At 49.4% G+C, this 23,368-nt stretch overlaps 1 protein-coding gene across 2 annotated transcripts in view; it reads right to left on the minus strand.

Moving 5' to 3' along the window:
* Positions 1-23,368, minus strand: part of SSH1 (slingshot protein phosphatase 1) — a gene marked incomplete at its 5' end in the record, with an annotated part of 52,411 nt that overhangs the window by 25,500 nt on the left and 3,543 nt on the right. For both annotated transcript variants that reach the window (XM_084254446.1, XM_084254445.1), the window contains 2 exons: positions 481-584; positions 21,770-21,810. In XM_084254446.1, coding sequence (XP_084110572.1) covers positions 481-584; positions 21,770-21,810 — 145 coding nt within the window. The remainder of the gene's footprint in view (positions 1-480; positions 585-21,769; positions 21,811-23,368) is intronic.

The following is a 23,368-nucleotide window of genomic DNA, read 5'->3' on the forward strand; positions in this document are numbered from 1 at the left end:
AGAATAAAGCCTCCTGCCCCCACAGTGCACCCCAAAGGCTTCTGAAGAAACTCCCCGATGAGCAGAGAAGTGACAGGGTCTCCAGGGCCCCCAGCCAGGCAGACAGCCCCCCACAGGGTCATTTTCAAGGGGACAACATCTGGCTATGACACATTCTGGTGCTTAGTTAAAAAGATAGCAACTTAAAATCTGCAGTTAACTGACCAACTGTGAGCAGGAAATCTTTCCATTCAAACAGAGTGTCCCTCATTTCTTGTGTAGACATGTGTGGTCAAAAGGAACAGAGTCCCCACTGCCACCCGGGAAGTGTGAGGCCAGCCCATGTCTGCTTCAGATAAGAGCTTGATCAGCACCAGTCGTTACAAACCCATCCCCAGCCCATTTCTCTGGCCTTGAAAAGCAGCATGACGCTCCCCGCGGTAGCAGAAGGTGCCTCCGTCACACAGAAAGCAAGTTCTGGTGTGAGAAACGTGGGTTTACCTGCATGCTTGTGGGGGTGCTGAAGACTCCGCTGGCCTTGAGGGCTGTTTCCCTGTTGTAAGAAGAGGGCTGCTCCTTTCACCATGAAAAAGCTCTCACTTAAGCTGGAAAGAATAAAACCAGAGCAGTTAGGCTGGAAATCAGAGGACAGTGGGCAGTCACCAGGAAATGCTGGGAAGCCAAGGAATGGCACGTGAGAATCAAATGGGACAAGATTACTCCTACACTGTCATTTCACAGCGTTCTCCCCAAGCTTGGCCACACGCTTACTGCTGGAGTGTGAGTGATGAAATAACGCTTCTGCTCAAACACCCTGGGTTCTATGCACCTCTGCCGGGGCCAGGAGTCCCTTCCTACAGGGTACATTAAAGCGACGTCACTGTAGTACAATAATTTCTAAAAATAGAGGACAGGTCTGATAGGGAGCCGTGAGTCACTGTGTGCATGCTTCATAGTGTGACCTTTGACCTTTGTTTCTAACTCCCTCCTTTGCCTACGTCACTGCTTCCTTCCCTCAAGGTAATAATACCAGGAGAGGATGAAAGGATCTTTTCACTAATTCTTGCATCTTAAGAAGAGCAGGTGGCTGTTGACCTGTGACTTGACATCGTCAAGGTCGCTGTGTCCAGTACTGCTGCAGAAACCGTCCAGTTGAGCCAACAAATTTCTCAGCAGAATGAATCTTTGTGGATTTTTTTTTCCTTTTTGGTTGTTATTTTAACTAACAATGACATTCACATTCAACCTAAAGATTCTTTTAGTTACAATTAATGATTTGGCTATCAAAAAGATCTTTAGCTTATACAGAAAGTAAGACTAATGAAAATGAAATCCTCAGATATTAATTGCTACCAATCATTCAAAAGTACTATCAATGCTGAAGATTACCCATAAAATACCAACATGATGGCAGGGTTTTTCTGGGGGGGTGGAGTATCACATGTGATCATTTTCTTTGTATTTCTTACTATCTCTCAAATGTCTCAATTGAGCAAATATTAATTTTTAAGTGATCATTTTTTGTTTGTTTTTCAAACTAATATAAAACATACATGTTATGATGGGAAAATTTTATTTTCATTAATTTGGTGAAAGAAGATGACAGTTCAATTTACATGGAACTGCAAAAACCACTTATCTTCTCTTAAGCACCCAATTAACACACGATAAACTTAAAGAGAAAAATCTCTAAGAAAAAGCAACACTTTTCTCCTGTTTTAATGGAAAGCAAATCAACTCCTGAAATACAAGGATGTCTTCAGGAATGTGAAAAAAACAAGATCACCTTTGCCCCAGATACCTAATACAAGTCGTCAGACATTCTCATCCTGGAGAAAAACATTCAGCTGAGTCTAGTACCTAATTCTAGGAGCTAAGAAATGCACCAATGACCTGGCATCTAAGTCAACAGCTCCAGGAATCAGCAAAACGATGATCTTTTTTCTATATTATTAAGTCCACTTTGAAATCTGTTCATTTTTCTGGGTGAATTCTCATGCTAAAAATAGTGACTGCTGGGCCTCCCTGGTGGCGCAAGGGGTTAAGACACAACCTATGAAGCAGTCCGCAGTCACCGCAGCAGGAGTTTTCAATGCCCCGCAGGCCAGGGAGCTGACCCACATGGCACAGCAGACCTCTCCTGACTCGCCCGCTGCTCCCCTCAGCAGTGTATTTCACTCAATCTGCTTATTCTCCTCCCCACTCTGCCTATGGTGAATCCCCTCACCATCCACGCCTCTGGCCTGTACCCCAGTTCTTGTATGCACAGATATAGAGCTTTAAAAAAAAAAAAATAGTGACTGCTCAGATACCAAATAAGCAGCCTGGGTTCTGCCTCTCCGATTCTGGACTTTGAATCACTGACAACCGGTTTTGTATGTTTCATAATACCGATACTTTACATCCTCCTGGTCCTATTTTTGCCAGTGGACAACCAGCTCACCCTCTCCACTATTAGTCATATATTTGTTCTGCAAGTTTCAAGTGCTAAGGAGCCAGGATTATAAATAATGGAGGAAATGAGAATCATCTCTGTTCTGCAATCTCTCTCACCCGCCAGTGACAAAAAGCTCTTTAGCACCCATTTGAGCAACTAAAGTTCAGGTCATCTTATGCAGAGTCACCCACCATTTTTCTACCCCTAAACCTCATCACCCTTACCTTCCTTAAAAGCTGATGACTAAGTTTGTTTTCAGAACTATTTGGTTTTAGATAGACACAGGTCAGTTCCTACTTATTCTCATCAAAACCTGAAAGAGCTACAAGGGACTCCAATACCCATGAAGTGTATATGAGCAATCAGATCATCCAAACTGCTGGGGCAATCTTTGCAAGGCAACAGCAACCTCTTTTGTTCACGAGTTATTAACAAAAAAGAAAAAAAGAACAAGAAAGAGTCCATACTGACCAGAAACCCTAATGCTCTGGAAACAACCAGCCATGAATGATGACCTTTGCCTTGGAAATCAGGGGCAAAAATTTCCCTTGGTTTCCCTTACATTTCCTTTGGAAAAATTTTTTTAAAAAAGGAACAATGCAAAAGAACAGGCCGGTTTTATCCCTGCTCGCTCACAAGGCTGGTTGTTCCTCTGTGTTTCTGAGGCTGATGAAGAATCAGAGCTCCCAGCTACACACGGAGTCAGGGGTTGCACCCACAGGGGTCGGGACACTTCACCTCTGTTCCAGGGCGACCAGCAACCAGCAGCACAGGACTGTGTGCCGCGGGCAGCCAGGGGTGCGTAAGCAGGAGGATAACCACACAGGATGACTTGGGGCCGAGAGGATTTATGAAAACGAGCCACAGATATTCCTCATGACCCCATTTCCTGTCTTCTGTGCTGAGCTTGCTGCAGGCCCAGGCCCACTGGTGAGAGCGCAGTCCTGCTGCTAGGGCTGGGGGGCTCTGCACCTAACAGGGAGCAGTGCAGCCCCCACTCACCAGCCTCTCACGGTGCCGTGGTGGGGAAGTCCTTTATGCAATCCGTGTTGGTGATGGCACATTTCCTGGCCCTGAGAACCTAGTAGCGCAAATCCACAAATCGCCCTTCTCAGCACCCAGGATGGAGTCCTCAGAGAGCGACTCAAGTCACAGGAGGTCGGACTCAGACCAAGAAAACTGAAATGTTTTCCTCGGCGGCTTTAAGAAAAATCTTGGGTGGTGGGAGGTGAGGGGGAAGGTTAAAAACAAGTTCCACTACTGCCCTCCCTCCCCCCACCCTCAAGGCTTCTCTCTCCACAGAACAAATGTTCTCAGACACTGGTTCCTGTCATTTGAAAAGATGACACAAGATTAAAGTTTCTACAGGCACTGCAGACAGACCAAAACCTCAATCGATGCTCCTCGAAAAACCCCAGCCCTCAGAGAATAAACGAATAAACACCAGTGTCATCCCGAAACCGACACATGGCTGGAAAACAGAAATCAGAGGTGGTGATACGTACTAATTTGGGCTGGAAACCTCTGAACAGCAGAAGTAGTGAGCTGGCTGCAGGGAGATGCAGAAGTCAGTGAAATAACAAAGGCTCATGACGGCAGGGCTCACATCTGGAGCGTCCCCAGCTCAGGCCTGCATGCCGGCGAGGAGCAGCCCGGTCCGGGGAGAGGCCGGAGTCTCCAGGCGAGGAGCCTCCTGGGCGATGATCCCACCCTGAGCGCAAAGGGCTCTGGCGGAATTCTTGTCTTCCCCTGATATTTGGGTTTAAAAAGGCCCTTGTCCCTGCATCTCCTGATGAAAGACGGCCATTCAGAGGGAGCAAAACAGCTGAAGTTCCTCTAATCACTTTACTCCTACGGCTGTTTTGTGCAGGCCCCAGGAACAAGCAACAGGGTGTGTGTTCGAAGTGGAAAGGGAAAACAGCTGGCCGCCGAGGCACGAATGCCAAGCGACCAGGACCCCCTTATTGGTGGAATCGACATATTGAAGGATTTCTATTTCTTTCAGCTAGCCATCCATTCACCCCATGGTGACCGTGGGCAGCTGTCACAGTTACTCAGCATTTTCAAAGCCTTTTTACATTCTAAAAATTCTTTAGTCCTGCTAATCGCTATCTGAGAAGGCAATTCTGGAGGGGGGACTCCAGGTAGAGGGACCAGCATGTGCCCATGGGGCCGGGGGAGTGGGGGGGCCCCTTTGAGAAGCTACCTTGACAGGGGCAGGGGAGGCAAAGCAACCTCAACATCCACCTGGCAGGAGCAGCTGAGAGCTATGTTTTCATTCCTCTCAAAAGATGAAATAAATTGGGCCTCCTCGGTGGCACAGGGGTTAAAGGCAGCACTATCAAGCTATGGCCAGCCACTGCAACACGAGTTTGATCCCTGGCCAGGGAGCTGACCCACATGGCACAGCAGACCTCTCCTGTCTCGCCCGCTGCTCCCCTCAGCAGTGTATTTCAATGGATCTGCCTGTTCTGCTCCCCACTCTGTCTCTATTGAATCCTCTCACCCCCTCACCTCTGGCCTGTACCCCAGTTCTTGTATGCATAAATAAATAAATCTTTAAAAAAAAAAGATGAAATAAACTAAAGCTAGGAACAACCATAAGGCAGGGCAGGATGGGGGAGTATCCTACAACAGGAACAGAGAGGAGAGACAGCACCTAAGCAGTGGGTTCTGGAACACTTGGTGAGGGAGGCGTCGCCTGGAAGGTTTCCCCAGTTCCCAGAAGATCGCTGCATCCTCACAAAAGGATTAAGTGAGACACATACTACCACTGTTCTTATTTTGCAGTTGAGGAAACCCCAGCTTGCCCGGGAGCACACACCTCAACAAGATGGGACTAGCCCCAAATCTCTACCCCACACCCACCTTCCTAACTCCACCAATGCCCGTCGTTTCTGCTGGTCCAGAGTGAAAGTCAGAGCTGGGGTCCCGCATCACCTCCACCCATGCCTGCACCGAGGGCCACCTGCAGCATGCGGCTTGGTTCCAGGAAAGCACACATGGCCGGGAAGTCAGGGCTGGGATGAGGCGTCAGTCTTGCTGCCCAACATCGTGTGTAGGGAAGAGAGAAAAGGTTCAATTCTGGGAAACAGAACCTCAGGGAGAGAAGCGGAGTTCTTCCGCCACCCCCCCTCCACTGTCAGCCTCACCGTTAGGACACAGGACACACGGTCAGGACTTCGCGGGAATCCAGCGGTGCCGGGGTGGCCAGCCAGGCTGGTGGAGAAGCTGCTTCTCATCAACGGTCTCTCATCTGCTGAGCACCTGCCACGTGGCAGAGACTGTACCAGCCACTTAGCTATGCCAGGGCGTCTAATTCCCACAGCACTGCAGGGTAGTCATTATTCCCTCCGTGTGACTCAAGAAGGAAACCAGCCGAGTTTCTGAAATCATCTCCAGGGACAGCCTGGGCAGCCACGTTTTCAACACACTCCCTTAGGGATTCTAGTGCAGTGTGAAATGGGGACGAATATCCCACATCTCTGAAAATACTATTAACCTAAAATTTCCAGAGCCATTAAAACAGCAAATTGTGTCCACGTGCATTACAAGCACGCTCAGGATTACTTACCCCAGACCACAGAGGTCCCCAAAACCTGCTGCCCCCCCACACTGAGAGAAAAATATATGCACTGGTGTGGGGATCACACTTTTGGGATCTAACTTATGTTCTACTATATGAAAGTTCTGCTATTCATTTGCAGGGCTCTGCTCATCCAAAATAATCAAGTACCCGCAGACCATGGAGAATAATGCCAAGCCATGCCACCCAAGCTTCAGCAGGCAGACACCATAGAGACTCTGCTCACAGATGGACATGGTTTGGGTGGTTTAGGTGAGGGTCATGCCACTTAGAAACATAACTCCTTGAAGACTGGAAATACAGCGGTAGAAAATATGATGTTAATGTCCCTGATTTCCAATTTTGGCTGGCCATCTAAAGAAACGATGAACCTTCTAGGACATATCCATGCCTGGGTCTAACCTCAGTTGATTCTAATTCAGAAGGTCAGTATGGGTCCTGGGGAATCTGCTTTTTGGAATGTTCCAGAGGTGTTTCTGATGCAGAGCCAAGGTTAAGTTCAGGGGTTTCCTGGATTTAACCATAATAAAAGACACAAAGAAAACCCATCTCAAAAAAATGCCTTACATGCAGTAGGCACACAATGAAAGTATTTTAATCGTATCATTTTTCAATTGTGGTAACGTTGGTTTGTAACACCGTATATGACTTAGGGGTTCTCACCTCTTCAGATGTATGTCACCACTCCATGCCCACCATCAAAACACCAGAGATCCTCCAGAATAGCCCACTGGGCCCCCTGCCCGCTTTGCTCCCGCCTTTCAACCTCCCCTTCTGGTAGCCTCAATTCTTCAGTCAGATTTCTAGGATTTGTTTTGGTTTAGCTTTGCCTTTTCCTTTGTTTTGTTTCTTTATATACCACACGAGTGAAATCATGCAGTATTTGTCATTCTTCCGGCTTACTTTGCTTAGCATAATCCCTTCCAGTTCCACCCACGTTGTCACAAATACCAAGATTTCATCTATTTTTTTAATAAGTGAGTAATATTCCATTTTGTACATATACCACATCTTTTTATCCACTTGTCCGTTGCTGGGCACTTAGGTTTCTTCCAGAGTGTCCACTGTAAATATTAGCATTGTAATGAACACAGGAGTGCATTTATTTTCCAGTTATCTTCCTGCATTCTTGGGACAGACACTGAGGAGTAGAACTGCTGGACCATGTGGTAGATCTATTTTTAATATTTTGAGAAACTCCATACTGTTTTCCATAGGGAGTGGGCCAGTCCACAGCCCCACCAACAGAGCACGAGGTGTTTTTCTCCTCACCCTCCACAACACTTGTATCAGAAAATGTTTTCTGCCGGTAAAAGATAACACCAATAAAAATGTGAGGCCCCCCACAGGAGAGTAACACAATGAGGGGCAATGAAGGGAGAGCACGCTAGGTCAGAAAACAATGTAATACTCTCCTCAGAAGTGGCAAGACAGGTTAGCGGAAAACTGCAGGTGCACATCTTCTGCCAAACACCTGCAGAGTCACAGGTGTTCCTGCCTGTTAGGCAGCCCTGGGTTACAATGACACAGCATGACAATAATGACGAGGACAGGGCAGACCTCTGATACTCTGCTGTTGACAAGGCATTCCAGCTCCTGCCAACTCATTTATCTTCACAAAACCCTTCAAGCTAGAACTGAGCAGTCACTATGACGCTCACTTTATAGAGGAGGAAACAGGAAGTCAGGTAAGTGTCTGGTTTAGGATTGCCATGCAGCATCACGCAAAAATTCAGACACTCTGAGCTAAAGTATAGAATCTGAAAAGGGTCCCAAGTCGACTGGACTGGTTGAAATGAACAGACCTACATTTATTTTTAATTTTTAAAATAGACCTACTTTTACATGGTTAGAATTAACCCTGGGTTGCACTCGGCTCTGCAGGGTGATTACTGAGGGGGCAGTAGTTTGCCCAATGGACTTGTTAATTCTAGAAAAGGGAGAATGAATGCAAAGTTGTTACCACTGAAAATGTGGGGGCCAAAGAGCTGTCCCAAGAGGTTTCGTTAATCCCATTTAGATGAATGGATATTTGCTGGGACCCTACTGTGCACAGTCAGTGCTAAGACTGCAGACTTCAAATGAGACAGACAGGGTTCCTGCGGGCCCTGGAGTGACATTACAGTCTAGTGGTTGGACAGACACAGGACAGTTAACTGCAACGTAGTGCAATGGGGTTCCCAGCAGAGGGGTGACTAGGGAGCTGCAGATGCACCCCTACACACATGCACACACATAGGAGGGACACCTAGCCCAGAGAGATTCGCAGGAAGAAACCTCAAAGGATCATCAAATAAAGAGGGGACAAGAGGGCAGGGAGATTGCGTGACATGCACCCTACAGAGAACAGGATTTAGCTTCTGTTTTAAAGGGCTCCACTGTGAATTCACAACATTCTTATAAATCAGTTCCCCACAAGTCTGATTAGCAGAAACTGGTTCTCAGAAAGTGATCACCCCTGAGTGAAGAGAGATTCAGGTCTCAGAACGTGCAAAGCTAAGGAGGAGCCTTGGGCTCCTTCCTGGCTGAGCCATCAAGTTTCAGCACAAAAGCTTTCAGCACCTGAATGCCCAGTACACAGCAGGCGCTCAGTGTGGGGTCTTTTAAATAATTAAATGACACCTTTCGTTTGAATGGTGCTTTATTGAGCGCTTGCCCCTACATTTTTTCCACTTACTTCTTAACAACTTCATTCTGATGAAAGAAGACAGAGAAAATAAGTGGACTGTCTGTGGTTATAGGACCAAGAAGGGGCAGAACTGGATTGAGAGGCTTCAACTTTGCACTCAGTCTGCAGAATGCTCCCATCAGAAGGTGGGATGGTCTGACCCGTGGCAATAGCATTAGCAGGTGAAGCCGGACGGACACAGATCTACTTCCTAACCACCACTGGCGATGTCAGATGGACTCAGAATCCCACTCCTGGTAAAGTGAGGTTTACAGAGATGTAAAGGAGACTGAAGATTTAGTATCCGAAGTAAGCAAAGAAGACTGAATGTGGAGACAGAAAATTCTTCCAATTTTTCTCCCAAAGGCTGATCCATCATTTTGAACTTACTGGGCCAGAAGTTACAGGGCCCCTGAGTTACACCAAAGTCTTGCCTTTTTTTTTTTTTTTTTTTTTTTTAATTTTGTGTTTCATGGTGTAATTGGGCAGGGTCTTGCTCCAAATAGCATTCTTCAGAACATAAGAAAACAAGGAACTCATCTGGCACACCTATCAGCTAAAGCTCCAGACTGTTCCTTGACACTGTGAATGGGGCAATTTCCAAATCTGCAGAGCACTAAACTTGGGGAGAGGGTGATAGGCAAGAAATGTTGGTGGAGCTCACTACAAATGTCTTTGCTGCTCGGGCAATGTATTGTTTGGCTAGAAAGCGTAGGCTTCTCTCAGAGAGAAGGAATGTCCAAAAGGATTTCAGACAGTAAGAAACATTCTCTAAAGCCAGTTACACAGCTCTCCTCCATACCAATGGGTAAGAGCAAGCAGCTGAATATACCAGTAAACTCGCAAAAGCAGGATATTGCCCTCACATAAATAAGACAGAAATGACACGCCTTGAATCGCCTGAACAGCCCTTAGGATAGTTCCTTGATGGCCTTCAAGAGCCCTCAGGCCGGTTCTGTGAAAGTTGAGCTAGTGCTCCTTCCTCTGTACATCTGGTCTACCAGGATCTAAGCCCCCTGAGTAAGGGCAGAGGCATAAAGGCTGCATTGTGCGGGAAATGCAGTGGCAGCAAAGACAACCCACCCAGCCAGAAATAACAGGCACATGAAGGAAATGTTCTTGAAACAACTCAAAAATTCCAAGAACAAATTGTCTCACCCATCCCAGGTCCTTAGTTCTTTCTTTGGTTTATAGTCCCATCCCATATTTTTTACCTGCCAAGTCCTAACCTTTCCAGGGGCCCCTTCCTTCCCGGTTCTGCAGTGTGCGCTCCAGTTCTGAGCCTCCCCACCCCTGCATGCCATGCTGGATACCCAGCGCCCGGCAGGGCAGTACTGTCCAAGAGAACGGACAGGTTCTCCACCTACACAGTCCAACGGTAGCCAACAAACCAGGCCTACTGGACGCTTCAGATGGGGCTAAGCGTGACTGATAAATTTCTCATTTAAATTATATCTGGGGCCTCCCCAGGTGGCGCAGGCAGTTGAGTGCTGTACTATAAGCTGTCCGCAGCCTCTGCAGCACCAGTTCCATCCCGGCCGACCAGCAAGGGTCCCACATGGCGAGCAGACCTCTCCTGCCTTGCCCACTGCTCACCTCACCAGTGTATTTCGTCAGTCTGCCTGTTCTGTTCCCCACTCTGTCTCTGGTGAATCCTCTCACCCCCCACATCTCTGGCCTGTACCCCGGTTCTTGTATAAAATAAATAAATAAATCTTTTAAAAAAATAAATTACATCTGAATTATCCACACATGGCTAAGAGCTAGGGCCAAGGACAACACAGGGAGGAGCTTTCAGCCTAAGGAGAGTCAGGGCTGGGCCTCTGGCCTTATGCCTACTCTGCACAGGTGGTGCCCCCCATGCTCACCACACCCCTCCCCAGCCCAGGACTTTCAGTGATGTGACACTCACTATAGAGTCCAAGCTTGTTACACCAGCTTTCCTGCTGGCCACTGTTAGCCATTCTATGTCGCTATGCTAATTTCAGGACACGCCTGGCCTCAAGGAGCATATAATACCACCAGAACAATGCTTTATAATAAAAGCCTTTCTTGTGACAGCTCACACTACTTCTCCCTTCTCCACACCACATGTCCTCTCCACACTGTCCCCACCTCTGTCACTGTCCTCATCAATGCTTCTACTCTGCTCTCAAGCCACAGCCTCTCCCTCTCTGTATCCCCACTTCATGCCTGCATTACAGGGTCCAGGCCTTCTCCAGAAGTCCTTTCCTCAGTGCCCCAGCTGCAAGCCACAGCGCTTCCCTGCCAATGTTTTTCCCATCTCCTCTCGTTTTGTAGGTGTGGAAACTGAGGCTTCGAGGATGTCATAGGAACGGAAGCCCCCCACTTCTCCGATCACATTCCTGGAATTATTTACCTACAAACTGGTGGCAAAGTCATCATCACACCAGTAAATTTTCACTTCACAATGGGTCTCAAGGGCCAGATCACAAAATTTTTGAAATCTCCTTTGTGTGACACGTAGCAGAATTTTCAGGAAACACTTAAGAGTAAACTGAGCCGGCCGGCGGCCTTGCTCTCCGCCTCTGCGCATTTCATGACTAACCTACTTGGGTAATCTCTGAGCAGCTGGGAACGGGTGCTCCCCACACACATGATGCAGCGGACAGGTAAGACTCCCCACATAAATGCTCTAGGTATGGTGTCAGTCACGTGGCAGTCGGGTCCTCCTGGCAACCAAGTGCTTCAAACAACACGACCATGCTCTCCATGTCACCCTGGGCATGGAGAGAGCTGGTCATAGCAGCTTCTCCAAGTCAGAGTCCCTCCCAGTGGGAACACAATGTCCACAATGCTAATAATGAACATCTTTGTTGACACCGTGCTAAGATACATATGAATTAACCTAATTCTCAGCATCCACCTGTATTTCATATATGGGGAAACTGAGGCTCAGAGAGGTTACATCTCTTGCCCAAGGTCACACGCCATGAAATGGAGAAGCCAGGAGAGGAATCCAGGCGTCTGACTGAGGCTTGCATCTCTGCAGAACTGACTCAGGAAAACCAGCCAAGAAAATCTACTTCTCCCAACAATTCAGACTAAAACACAGGGTGGGCAGAGCAATGCCGGCATTGTCGCTGGGGCAGGGGTGTGGTTCTCCAAACTGGGGTGTCTGTGTGAATAGGGCATCCGTGTGGGGGAGAGGTGGCTTCAGGGATTGGGGGTTAATTACAGACAGGGGACCAATCAAAGAAGTAAAATTAGGTGGGCAACTGGGAGCCAAGCTCCTCACTGTCAGAGAAGGAGTTACCAGTTGGGAGAGAAAAGGAGAATGAACCCTGAGCATTTGGACGAGAATTGAAGGTATGAATCTAAGCTCTTGGTTTTCAACATATTTAAATTGAAAAATGAATACAGATGCATGTGTGTGCGTGCGCATATGCACACACATCCACATGCGCCCCAGTTGGGCCCCCGCCCCCCCCCCCCCGCCCCGAGAGGGCCCGTGGGGAGAAACACAATAGTGACAGCAGCACACAGCAGCACAATTACCTCAGTTTCTAAGTCCCATTCTCCACTAAAGGAGCCAGGGCTCCTCAGAGAAATGATTGATTCCAGAGACGGACATGGAAAGTGCATGATGAGGCTGGAACATCTGGTTCTAGAAAGCAAGGCTGTGCTTTCAGGGTGATGCAGACATGCCAAGGGGCACAGAAGCCAGACGTATGGGATCCCACTGGCCAAATGGGGGACAACACAAACTCCAAATTCAAACATACAACCGGCAAAGTATGAGCCACTGAATAAGAGACAAACATGAGTCCACAGGTGTAAGTAATTCAAAAAGTTGATTTGGGGGGACAGGATATTAACGTAGTTTCTAAGTATCCCTCCAAGGACTATTTCTTAATGATAATGGGGGAAAGAGTCCAGTCCAGTCAAGCAAACGGGCAAAATCCTTGCTGGTGACCAAAGTGAACATCGCCAGGAATGGGACAAACCAGTCACCGCCACCTGAAAGGACGCAGAGAGAGGGCCCCAGCATCGCGCCCGCCATTCCTGCCGAAGATACATGACCCCAAGGTATTCTCAAGGGAACATCAGACCAACTCAAACTAAGAGACATTTTACAAAATGCCTAGCCTGTCCCTTTCAAGTGTCCAGTCCAGGGAGTCAAAGAAAGACTCAGGAATGTCCCAGATGAAGGAGACTGGAGACAGAGAACAATCACACACAACAGGGGGCCCTGGGCGGGGATCCTGCTACGACAAAGGACATTGTTGAATCAAACAGGGCGCCCTGAATGGGATCAGAGAATTAGATGGCAGTAATGCATTGGGGTCAGAGGTCAAGGGTCAAAGGTCTGGCCCGTGGGAGAATTCCCTGGCCTATATTCAACGCGTAACAGGCATCAGGCAGGCCGCTTGTTCCCCGATGCTTCAGAAAAAGTCCTCGGTGCTATATTTGCAACTTTGCTGTAAGTTTATAATGTTTCAAATTTCATTGTGTTTTTAAATTTCCTTAACTGGATTTTGGTAAAACACTCCGTGTGACTTTACTGGCAGGTGATAAAAGCTTATGACTATTTTACTGATCACTGTCACTGGCATACTGAATGGCTCTCCAGCCACCCTTTGGAGACTTTCCCCCAACCCCAGCGGAGGTGTCTCTCCCCGCCCGAGGGCCCTCTTCTCTCTTGGCAACTTCCAGAACGGGAGCAGCCCTCTCGAAGGCCAGCTGGAGAGGGAGGGGGGGATTTGCTTTCCCAGTTCCTCTTGGCCCGTGTGTGTACAGACTTTGAGGCCTCGTGCACACACAGCCCTGGTCCACGTAAGATCTAATTTTAGCATTTCCCTGCCAGGGAGACCACTCTTGCAGCGACGGGGGGCCAACCTGCCCGTGCGAGCCTCCCATTGTGAAGGGCAGGCAGAGTCAGGATGCTGCAGGCCTGCAGGATGTGACTCAGCATCCTGTTTTCAATGTTCGGGCGGCCAGCAGGGTTGGCACCAAGCACTGCCGCTGACTTCACCTCCCAAGACCACAAATACCCAGGTTAATTGGTGGGACGGGCCACAGCACCAGCTTTCCCTGCAGGCCTCAGGGCCCAACCGAAGACAACCTGCCTGCCCGCCCATCACACTGGGTCTGTTTATGAGAACCCCAGACACCCATCCGAGTTCAAAGGAACCGACTTGGCGGCGTTTTAAGGACACCAAGAATCCAAGCAGCTGCTCCTGTTTCTCTCTTTGCTTTTACTCCCAGGAAGCGCGACGTCAGATCTGTAGCCTTCTTATTCATCTTATTTTCCTCTACTTCTCCATGTCCCACTTTCCTGATTTAAAATCACACTGTTGTCTGTGAATTTTATAGGCTGCTGCAAATCCCTTTTGGACAAAGCGGTGGCAGACACAACACATACATGCCACCTCTCGAACATAAGGACTATTTTTTCCACTAAACATGGACGCCCCAGAATTTGGCACTGAATGCAACACACGTCTAGGCCCAAAATATGCACTGACTGAGCTGGTCAAGGAGCCAGCCTAAGACTAAGTAAGAGTCACCTCCACTGCCTCCCGAGAGACACTTACTTCTTCCTCACGCCCCATTTGGGGGGCCTGCCCAGGGGTACCCAGCACTGGGGTGCAGGCTCCCCAGGGAGCTCTTTTATCGTCCAGTGGCCTCACTCTCAGACCCAAACTCTCACACACAACAGGCCAGGCACGGGCCGGGCAGGCTGGACCTCAGGAAGTGGAAAGCAATTTCCAGGGCAGCCCAGCTCTCCCCAACCCACACCAGCCCGACCTCCCTGCGGGGATCCAGCGCGCTCCCAGATTTGGGGAAACCAACTGAGAACTCATGGCCAGCACATGCTGGGCCCTGACTGGGAATTATTTCTGCCAGCAAGTGTGGGGACAACACGTTTCCCAATACCTCGGGACCTCCAGCAGCCTTCTCTGCAACAAAGTCTTTTTAAGAAGACTTCAAAAGTGGCCATTCAAGAAAATAAAGAAAGAAAGAAATCAGTGAAAATAACGGATGCAAGACAGGATGCTTCCCAGGCCCGGCGGAACTTGGAGGGACACAGCCAAGCATCGGAGGCTCCTCCTTGGGTTCCACTTCGTGAGCTGGACTGTTGTGGTGCAAGTACCTGGAGTCTATGTGGAGGGGGGGGGGCAGGAGGGGCGGCGGGAGGGGCTTCGCCGGGCGCCATAGATGGAGATGACAGAGCCACGTGTCAAGCGGGATCAAGTGAGGACCAGACCCTACACAGTGTAAGACTCTCTCGAGGCCTTGCACGGGCCACGAAGTAAGGACTCAGTTGTGGGAAGGGCACTTGGCTGGGCCAAGGTCACGGCCAGCAGGCTGTCAGGGGGCAGGAAGACCCCTGCTCGGGGCCGGCCCAACTCCATTCTCACCAGCACGCGTCCTCATCAGCTCACCACCTTTGCCACAGGAAATACCACCAGCGCTTACCAGAACCCCGGGTGGGAGCCCCCCAGGCCAGATTCACCCCTAGCCCAATCACTCAGGCATCTTGAAAACAGCTCCTCCCCACCTTGATTAATCCTATTTTGATTAATCCCATTTTCTGGCTACAGCCTTCTTTGAAGCAAGACCTCTGTTTTGGAGGTTCCCCTGGTTTAAGGAATTTTCTAATCAGCTATTCAAATCCAGATACCTGGCCGCAGCACGACTTCAGCTGAGGAGGAGTTCAAAAGGCCGAGACTTTTCTTTTTAAGTCGAATGTGGGCAGCTCAACCCTCAGTCTAGAAGGAGGCTGGTACGAGAAGAGGGTCCACTGCCTCTCACTGGCCAAACTAGTTCTCTCACCTGGGGGTCAAACCCTAACCCTGACCAGGCCAGACACTCCCAAAGTATCTGACCTTGCTCTCACTCAGTATGGGAAAAAAAGGACAAGGCTTGACAGCCACCAATCTACGGTGAGTGATGAGAAGCACAATGGGACACAGAACCAGATGGGGAGGGGGGCTGAGGACTCTCATTCTTGGATCTGGAAACCATAATGTGGTTGTGCCTCTTCTTACAAAGGCGAGAGTGAGAGGGCCTCCCTGGTGGTGCAAGGGGTTAAGCACAGCACTATGAAGCAATTCTCAGCCTCTGCAGCACGAGTTCGATCCCCAGCTGACCAGGGTAAAACCCACATGGCGCAGCAGACCTCTCCTGTTTTGCGCGCTGCTCCCCTCAGCAGTGTATTTCAGTCAGTCTGCCTGTTCTGTTCCCCGCTCTGTGCTAAGCGTGGGTCCCACAGCGTTCTGCAGACATCTAAGTACCGGTATTTCCAAAGTTTAATGAAACCTACTAGACTCCAAGCAAAATTCATTTTAAGTTACCTTAATAATAAGTTTAATTAAACTCCAACAGGATCAAATTAACTCTTCACCTCTGTCCTCATTTCTCCCCACCCGTAGATGAGTTTTCTGATGAGAAAATAATTTAACACATACCGAAGGCAAGTTCTCATTTTGAAATCAATCGTTCCAACAAATGCCAGGAATAATACCTGAATGAAACCCAAGGGAACAGAAACACAGTATAATGGCTGCAGGATTCTAAAAGCTTATGTTAACCAATGTTTAAGCCGGTGAAGCCCAAGGGGTGGGGACGGGAAGGGGCAAAGTCAAACACAAATCTGCATGCTTCCTTGAGGGAGCAGAAAGGAAGCACGCGGGTCTCTGAGTCAGAGCCTGCTTTCACCCGGCGCCCCCTACACACACACACACACACACACTTTGCTGGCTTGTGGTGACAACAAAAAGAGATCAAGTGCACAAAGTGCCAGCGCCGGGGCTGCACCTACAGGCACCCGAAGCTGTAACAGACAGAAGCTGCTCTGTGAGGTCCTGGTGCTCTGCCCAGGCACCGCTCGGGGAGAGGACACGTGACATTCTTGCATTACGCAGACCTCAGATAAGGGACAGTACTTGCCTGGAGCTCGCAGCTCACAGTGGAACCTCCAGGGTTTGAGCAGAAAAATGGGCAGTAAAGTTCATCAGGTCCTCCTGGAGAGAGGTGGTGAAGCGTCAGGGAAAGGGGTTCCCAGAGATGGCTCTGGAATTTTGGGGCTGAGAGTACAGGTTTAGGAGTCAGAGACCATGGAGCATGGGGCCTTGGCTCAGGACCTCCTACTATGTGGCTTCAGGGTCATTCCCTTTCTGAGGCTTAGTCCCCTCATCCGCAACATGGGAATTAAAATGGGCCCATTCGTGCAGGATTTTTGTGTGGATGAGATGAACTAATGTACAGAGGAGAGCATGTTTGAGGGGTTCACTGCCATGTACCCATCCTTGCTTCACTTTTCCTCCTTTGCACTTACTCACACACCAGCACTGTACTTATGTGTCTTACTGTCTTCTCCCAACAGAACATTAGACATGAGAGCAGGGATTTATGTTTGTTTTGTTCATGGCTATATTCCAGCAACTAGTGCAAAGCTTGGCACATAGTAGGTGTTCAAAAAAATGCTGAATAATTGGCTCAAAGGCAGACAGATCAGGCCAGAGGGGTCCTGGGATTGGTCTAACAATGCCTCTGTGGCCAAACTGTAAGAAACTGCAGGAAAAATCTCTATCCTTTGTATCTCATGTGTCCTCTAAGACCCTTTTGAGTTCCTCAGTGTGAAACAGAAGACAGGGCCTCCACAATATTCCTTGCAGGCTCTACAAATTACGTAGCCAGCCCTGACAGCAGGGAACATTTATGTACTGAAGTGAATATACTACAAAGCAAGGCCCAAGGACATACTAAGGAGAGGAAAATGCCCAAGGAAAGAAAAAGGAAGAGTCGTGAGTCACTTCCTACCGAAGCCAGGCCCAGAGGAGGGACGGGCAGGGCACATTTGCTGAGTGTCTGCTATGGGAGAAGAGAGTTGTGAGACTATCACATTTAATTCTGACAACAACCCTACCAGCTGGGCATGACTTTGCCCATTGGAAACTGAGGCCTGCGCTTGGTCATGGAACAGCCCAGAGAGGTGACAGATGATGGGGGTGGGGGGAGGGAGGCAAACCCAGGCTAGTCCCTGCCTAACAGGGAGCTTGTGGAGAAATGACATAAGGGACAACAGAGGTGGTATTTCAGAAGCCAAAATGAACAAGGATGTGGGTGCTGGCTGGAGAGAACATGGCGGCTCTGGCATGGTGGTCAAACCCGGTGGCCTTCCCAGTGCTCCTGGTCTCTTCCCATGAGGACGGAGCACCCCTCAGCTGGCACCACCTTTGGGTAACGCACCCCTGCTACCTTAGTAACACTGAACAGAAACCTATTTCTATGAACATCTTCTCAACAGCAGACTGGGGCAGATGAACATCTTCTCAACAGCGGACTGGGGCATCTCAAGGATGCCCAGACTGACGCTGGGGGGGCAGAATTCTGAAATGGCCCATGATCTCGGTCCCTGGTGCAGGCAGGGCCCTGGCTGAAGTCCCTATTCTGTGTGTGGTGGGACCAGGGAATGGGATGGGGCAGCAGAGTCTCCTGCTGGGCTTGAAGAAGCCACGTCTTCACAGTGGCAAGGAGGCCTGGGGAGGACCGGAGCCTCTGGTGAGACGGGCACTGCAGGCCAGCAGCATCTGCACACGCAGAGGTGGGGAGGGAGAGCGAGGGCCGGGCCTGCCTCAGCCAGTTTCCCTCTGCAGGAGAGATCAGCTCCCATTTGAGATGCGTCCCAGAGGCCTTCAGAGAAACTCCCCAAACCACAACACTGACTGCACAGTGAGTCTTCCTTTGCGCACCTCAGGGGGTGCAGGCTCAGAGCACACCCCAGGATGCCCTCTCAGGGCTGGACCTGGCCCGACACAGCACCTGTGGGGAATCAGACCCTCTAATTCTAGGCTGTGAGCCAGGGCGACGGGAACCACGAAGACCCAACAGGCCCACCATCATGGGCCAGCTCCTGGCGAGGAGCTTCACACAAGCTATTCGACAGCCCCGCAAGGTCCTGCAGGTGAGCCCCACACAGCTAAAGGAACTCAGCCACTTCCGCAGGAGCCAGATTCTGAAGCCAGGTCTGCCTGGTGCCGAAGCCCGTGCTCGCGCCCCTACACCTGCTCTTCTGCGTACATGTCTGCCATTTGCCGCAGGCTCCAAATTAATAAATTTGCACTGTTGAAATGCTACGTGTGGGCAGAGAACTAAGGCCCTGTTGTAGAGAAGTATCAGTGGTCCAGAGTGAGATGAAAGCGGGGTGCCTGCTACATAAGGCAGGGGTGCTACCTGCTGGAACAGGGAAGCTGTAAACGACTGGGGTGAGCCAGCAGTGGGGATTGCTGGGGGGTGAGAAAGGAACTGACTGGCTCAGGAAAAGAGCATGGTGAGGCAGGAGTCACCCCATGTGAGAAGCAGCTTGAGCCACAGGGCAGAGGTGGGGGTGGTGAGCAAGGGCTGTGGAGGTCTGGAGGAAAAAGCGGGGTGCTGTGAGATGTCAACCTGGGAGCAGAAGAACACAGGTAAGGTGAGGGCCGATGGACCCTGAGACCAGGCAGGAACCAGGACCTGAGCGGTGCTGCCAGGGGCCAGGAAAAGGGCAAGGAAGACAGAAGAGCCAGTCCCTGGGGCTCAGGACATCACTAGCTCTGGTTGAGCCAAAGACAACTTCTTGAATGACCTGAAAGACGAAACTATCAATTAAGGGGAGACAGAGGGGAAACCAGGGGAACAGCCTACTGTCCCTGGTGGGGCTGCTGCCGGCAGCCTTTAGAACCAGGTCCTGTCTATTTACCTTCAGGATCAATCAGAGAAACCTTCTAATGCTGGTCCCCCCAGACAAGCAAAAACACTGGCTGATCCCATATATTTTTCTCTAGAAGCTTAGAGAACAAAGAACTGAAAATGCAAACTGACACAGGAATGTGAACGGGTTCCGGTGAAAGCTCAGCCCAAAATGCCAGACATTTCACATTTGTCCAGAAGGGTAGAAGGCAGGACGGTGTACTCTGCCTAACACGGGAGTGGGCGTCAAGGTGATGAGGGTCTCCTGGCTGTCACAGTGGCACTGGGGCTCCTGAGAGCAGGGGAGAGTCACAGAGATCATCAGAAGGCTGTGACCCCCAGGAACACCACCAGAGTTGGCAGAGGTCTTGGCTCTGGCCTGGAGCTGCCTCTGACCCCAGTGACTCAGGTCAGCTCCCTCATCTGCACCCTGGAGACAGATGACTCCACTGAACCACCAAATGGGTCTCCAAAAAGCCAGGGGCACGGGGCGTCCAGGTGTTACAGGTAGCACAGGCCTCGCCTCCATTCAGGGGCTTCCATGTGCAAGCTTGGGGCTCGGGCTCTGCACCTGTAACTGGGAAGATGCCCCTTGGGGCTCTTGTGCAGATTCAAAGTGGCCACATACAGAGCAGCTGTGAGTTCCCGCCCTTCCCTTTGCAGGTCCTCTCCAGCTCCCGACGGGGCCGAGAAAGGGCCTTTTCTGGACCACAAGGACACACACAATTCCTATCACTGCTCTTTGCAAGTTCTCATGATCTGAAACAATTGCCAGCACTATGCTGTGAGCCATGTAAAAGCGACTGAAAAGGGCCTCCCCTGGTGGCGCAGCGGTTGAGCGGTTGAGCCTGCAGCCTCTGCAGCACCGGTTCAATCCCCGGCCACCGGCGAGGGTCCCACATGGCGTGCAGACCTCTCCTGCCGTCCGATGCTCCCCTCAGCAGTGTATTTCAGCAAATCTGCCTGCTCCGCTCTACCCTCTGGCTCTGGTGAATTCTCTCACCCTTCCACGCTTCTGACTGTACCCAGTGCATGTATAAATAAATAAATAAATAAATCTTAAAAAAAAAAAAGTGCTACACCCTAAAGACCAGCTAAGTGAGAGCTGAACGCCAACTCCTAGGCAGGAGTCCTAAAAGAGGGGCAAGGCCAGAGCTCCAGGGGAAGGCTGGAGAGAAGCTGGGGGGCGGGGCAGGGAGTGGGCAGAAGAGCCTCCTGCTGCCGTAGCTGCTCTGACCCGGGCGTCCAGCAAGGCCTTCTCCCCGACAACTTCCACTTCTCTCCCTCCAAACTGCCCCCACACGGGAGTCTGGCTGATTCGGACCTTCAGGTCCTGACCTAAGCCCGGAGGAACCAAACACCCCAGGCGAGAGAATAAATGTGTCATGGCAGCTGAGGCTTCCTCAAGCCATTGCGGTAGGACATGTCCTTTGTTTTTTCAGGCTGTGATTTCTCTAAGCACATCACCTACAGACACAGTGCCACACAGTAAAAGAGGATGTTTTCCTGTCCTTCACCACACACAGGCCCTCAAAGCCAGACTGCGGATCCTGCTACCCCTTCTGCCCCTGAGCCGAAGCCAGGGGACATACTGGTCTTGGTAATGAAGCGCTGACCCCAGTTTCTGACACATATTTCCTTTTCCAATTAATTTTCCTCCCCCTCACAAGACCAAACAGACATTTTTTTTTTTTAAAAAGAAGAACATCCTTGAAATTTTGTTTACTTTTTAAAACTCTGGAGAGTCAGAGTTTAAGACCAGTCCCTTGGTGCAAAAGATTACATTCTATATAATGTGCTAAATCTTCTGTAAACCAACAAAATACCAAAGGAAAGGTCTTTGTTTTTAGCAAAGAAAAACAAAAATGGTTTGGTGTCTATAGACGAATATAGCAACTTACAACATAAAGATTAAGGAATTTTTTTTTAATGAGCATGGCTAAAAATTTTTCACAAGGAAAATCAAAACAAAAAAAAACCCTACACCTTGAATTAATAAACTTAGGGGTCGAATGTCTGTTTCAAATCAGCAATGTGCTTACCTCAAAGGGAATACCTTCCCAGAGGCAGGATGGAAAAGTGAGAGCCTATTACGACGATTATTTTTTTTTAAAGGAGAGGTAAAATCTGGAAGAATGTATATAAAAAGACTCATAATGACAAAGCAAGGCGGTGAAATGGGAATTACTTTCCTTCTTTTCTCAATGTTCAGTGTTAGTAAAGATGCTTCTCATTCAATGTATGCATACTTTCTAAAGGCTACTTGTGAATATGCTTTTGGTATAATTTTTAAAGCACTCCCAAAAGAAATGCGAATGTTCCTTTTGGAAGGTTCTTCTCCCCAAGAGTATTTCTTACCTGATTGGAAAGAAGCCTCGAGAAGGAAATGAAGCCTCCTTACCTGAGGTTTAATTTTCGATCTTCATCGCTGGCAGCCTCCAACTGCGGAGAGAGAAACAGAGGGTCACACCACAGACACCACCAGCAAGAGCCCGAGACACGAGTCTCGCATTTTCTGCTCTGGTGTCTGAAAAACACACAGATGTCCAGGAAGCCCGTTTTAAACAGCCACGCCCTTCCCGTGCCCATCCTGCTCTGCTGCTCCTTTGAGTGACTTCCCGGTGGAATTTTCGGGTTTCCCAGCGCTCACCCACATTCCCGCCACAGTCCCGTGGAGCGATTCCTGCTAGCTGGCATTGTTACACAACCCACTTTTAGCCCTGAGTGCTCCACTTTCCAGGGTGGTTTTGGATCTTATCCTGTTTTTCTTTTTTAAGGGGAGGGGGCTGTTTGAAGACATTTCCTCCTTCGAGCTGGGCAGGAGCTGAGTGATCAACACGATTACAAGTCCCAACATTTGGGTTTAAAAACACCATTCCATGCAAGTCTTTCACCAGGGAGGATGGCCAGGATTAGGCCGTGTGTGTGTGTGTGTGTGTGTGTGTGTGTGTGTGTGTGTGTCTCAAAAGCTCCTGATGGTTCTTAAATGTTCTATATAAAACTTGGGAGACCAATGGTTTGTTTATACAAAGGAGAGAAAGTGAGTTTGCTATTTTCCAAAAGTCAAAAGGTCAAGAGATCAGGCCCCAAAAGCAACTAGGATTCAAGCCCCCATCACTATTTTTTTTTCTTTCAAGAAAACTGAAATGAGAAGAAGTCCCCTCCCCAGCCCCCACTGACTGTGCCGCTAGGACTTGGCATGTGTTGTATGTTACACAGAGGAGCCCATTGAATGGGAAAGAGAAACCTGGAAAGCAGTGATGGCTGGGAGAGATGTGAGGTTGATCGAGGACAGAAACCAGACAGAAGCCCAGGCCAAGGGGCAGGGGCACCAGACACACGCAGGAGGGGCCAGGCACCAGAGCTGGCGATTTCAACAGGGAATGAGCACAGCAGAGGCTCCCGAGTGCCTACATTTATGATGATGATGCATGACAGTGTGGCAGGCTGTGAGTAATGCTGTTTTGTTATGACATTGATGAGAAAAAAACATTAATTCCTGTTGATAAAAAGAATCAACTGATTCCTGCATGGGCCACTCGCTTGTGGAGTTTGCATGTTCCCCCAGGGCTGTGTGGGTTTTCTCCGGGTTCCTGGGTTCCTCCCACATCATAAAGCTGTGCACGTGAGGTTCCCTGCTGGGTCTCAAGCGTCCCAGCATATGTGCTCATGGGTGTGTGTTGCATGTGGTCTAGAACAGCGGGGTGTCCCGTCTAGGACTGGATCTGACCTTGAAGGCTCTGACCACCCTCGACCCAACTAGAAATAAGTGGGCTAGAAAAAGAAAGAAAGAATGAATGAATGAATGAATGAATGCCAATTATTGCTTCATGTCAGGAGTGTTATGGGTCTTTATTTAGATGTTTTGGTGATCAGAAATTTGCTGCAGGTCCACTCTCGTTTCTATCAGCCTATGGTAAAATCGGTTTCCTTATATGTCATTTCCCTTAAAGTCTCAGTTGCCAAGAACATGTTCACATCGCTGGACTCACTGTACTAT

This window comes from Talpa europaea (genome assembly GCF_964194135.1).
Source record: "Talpa europaea genome assembly, chromosome: 14".
In the NCBI taxonomy this organism is placed as follows: domain Eukaryota; kingdom Metazoa; phylum Chordata; class Mammalia; order Eulipotyphla; family Talpidae; genus Talpa; species Talpa europaea.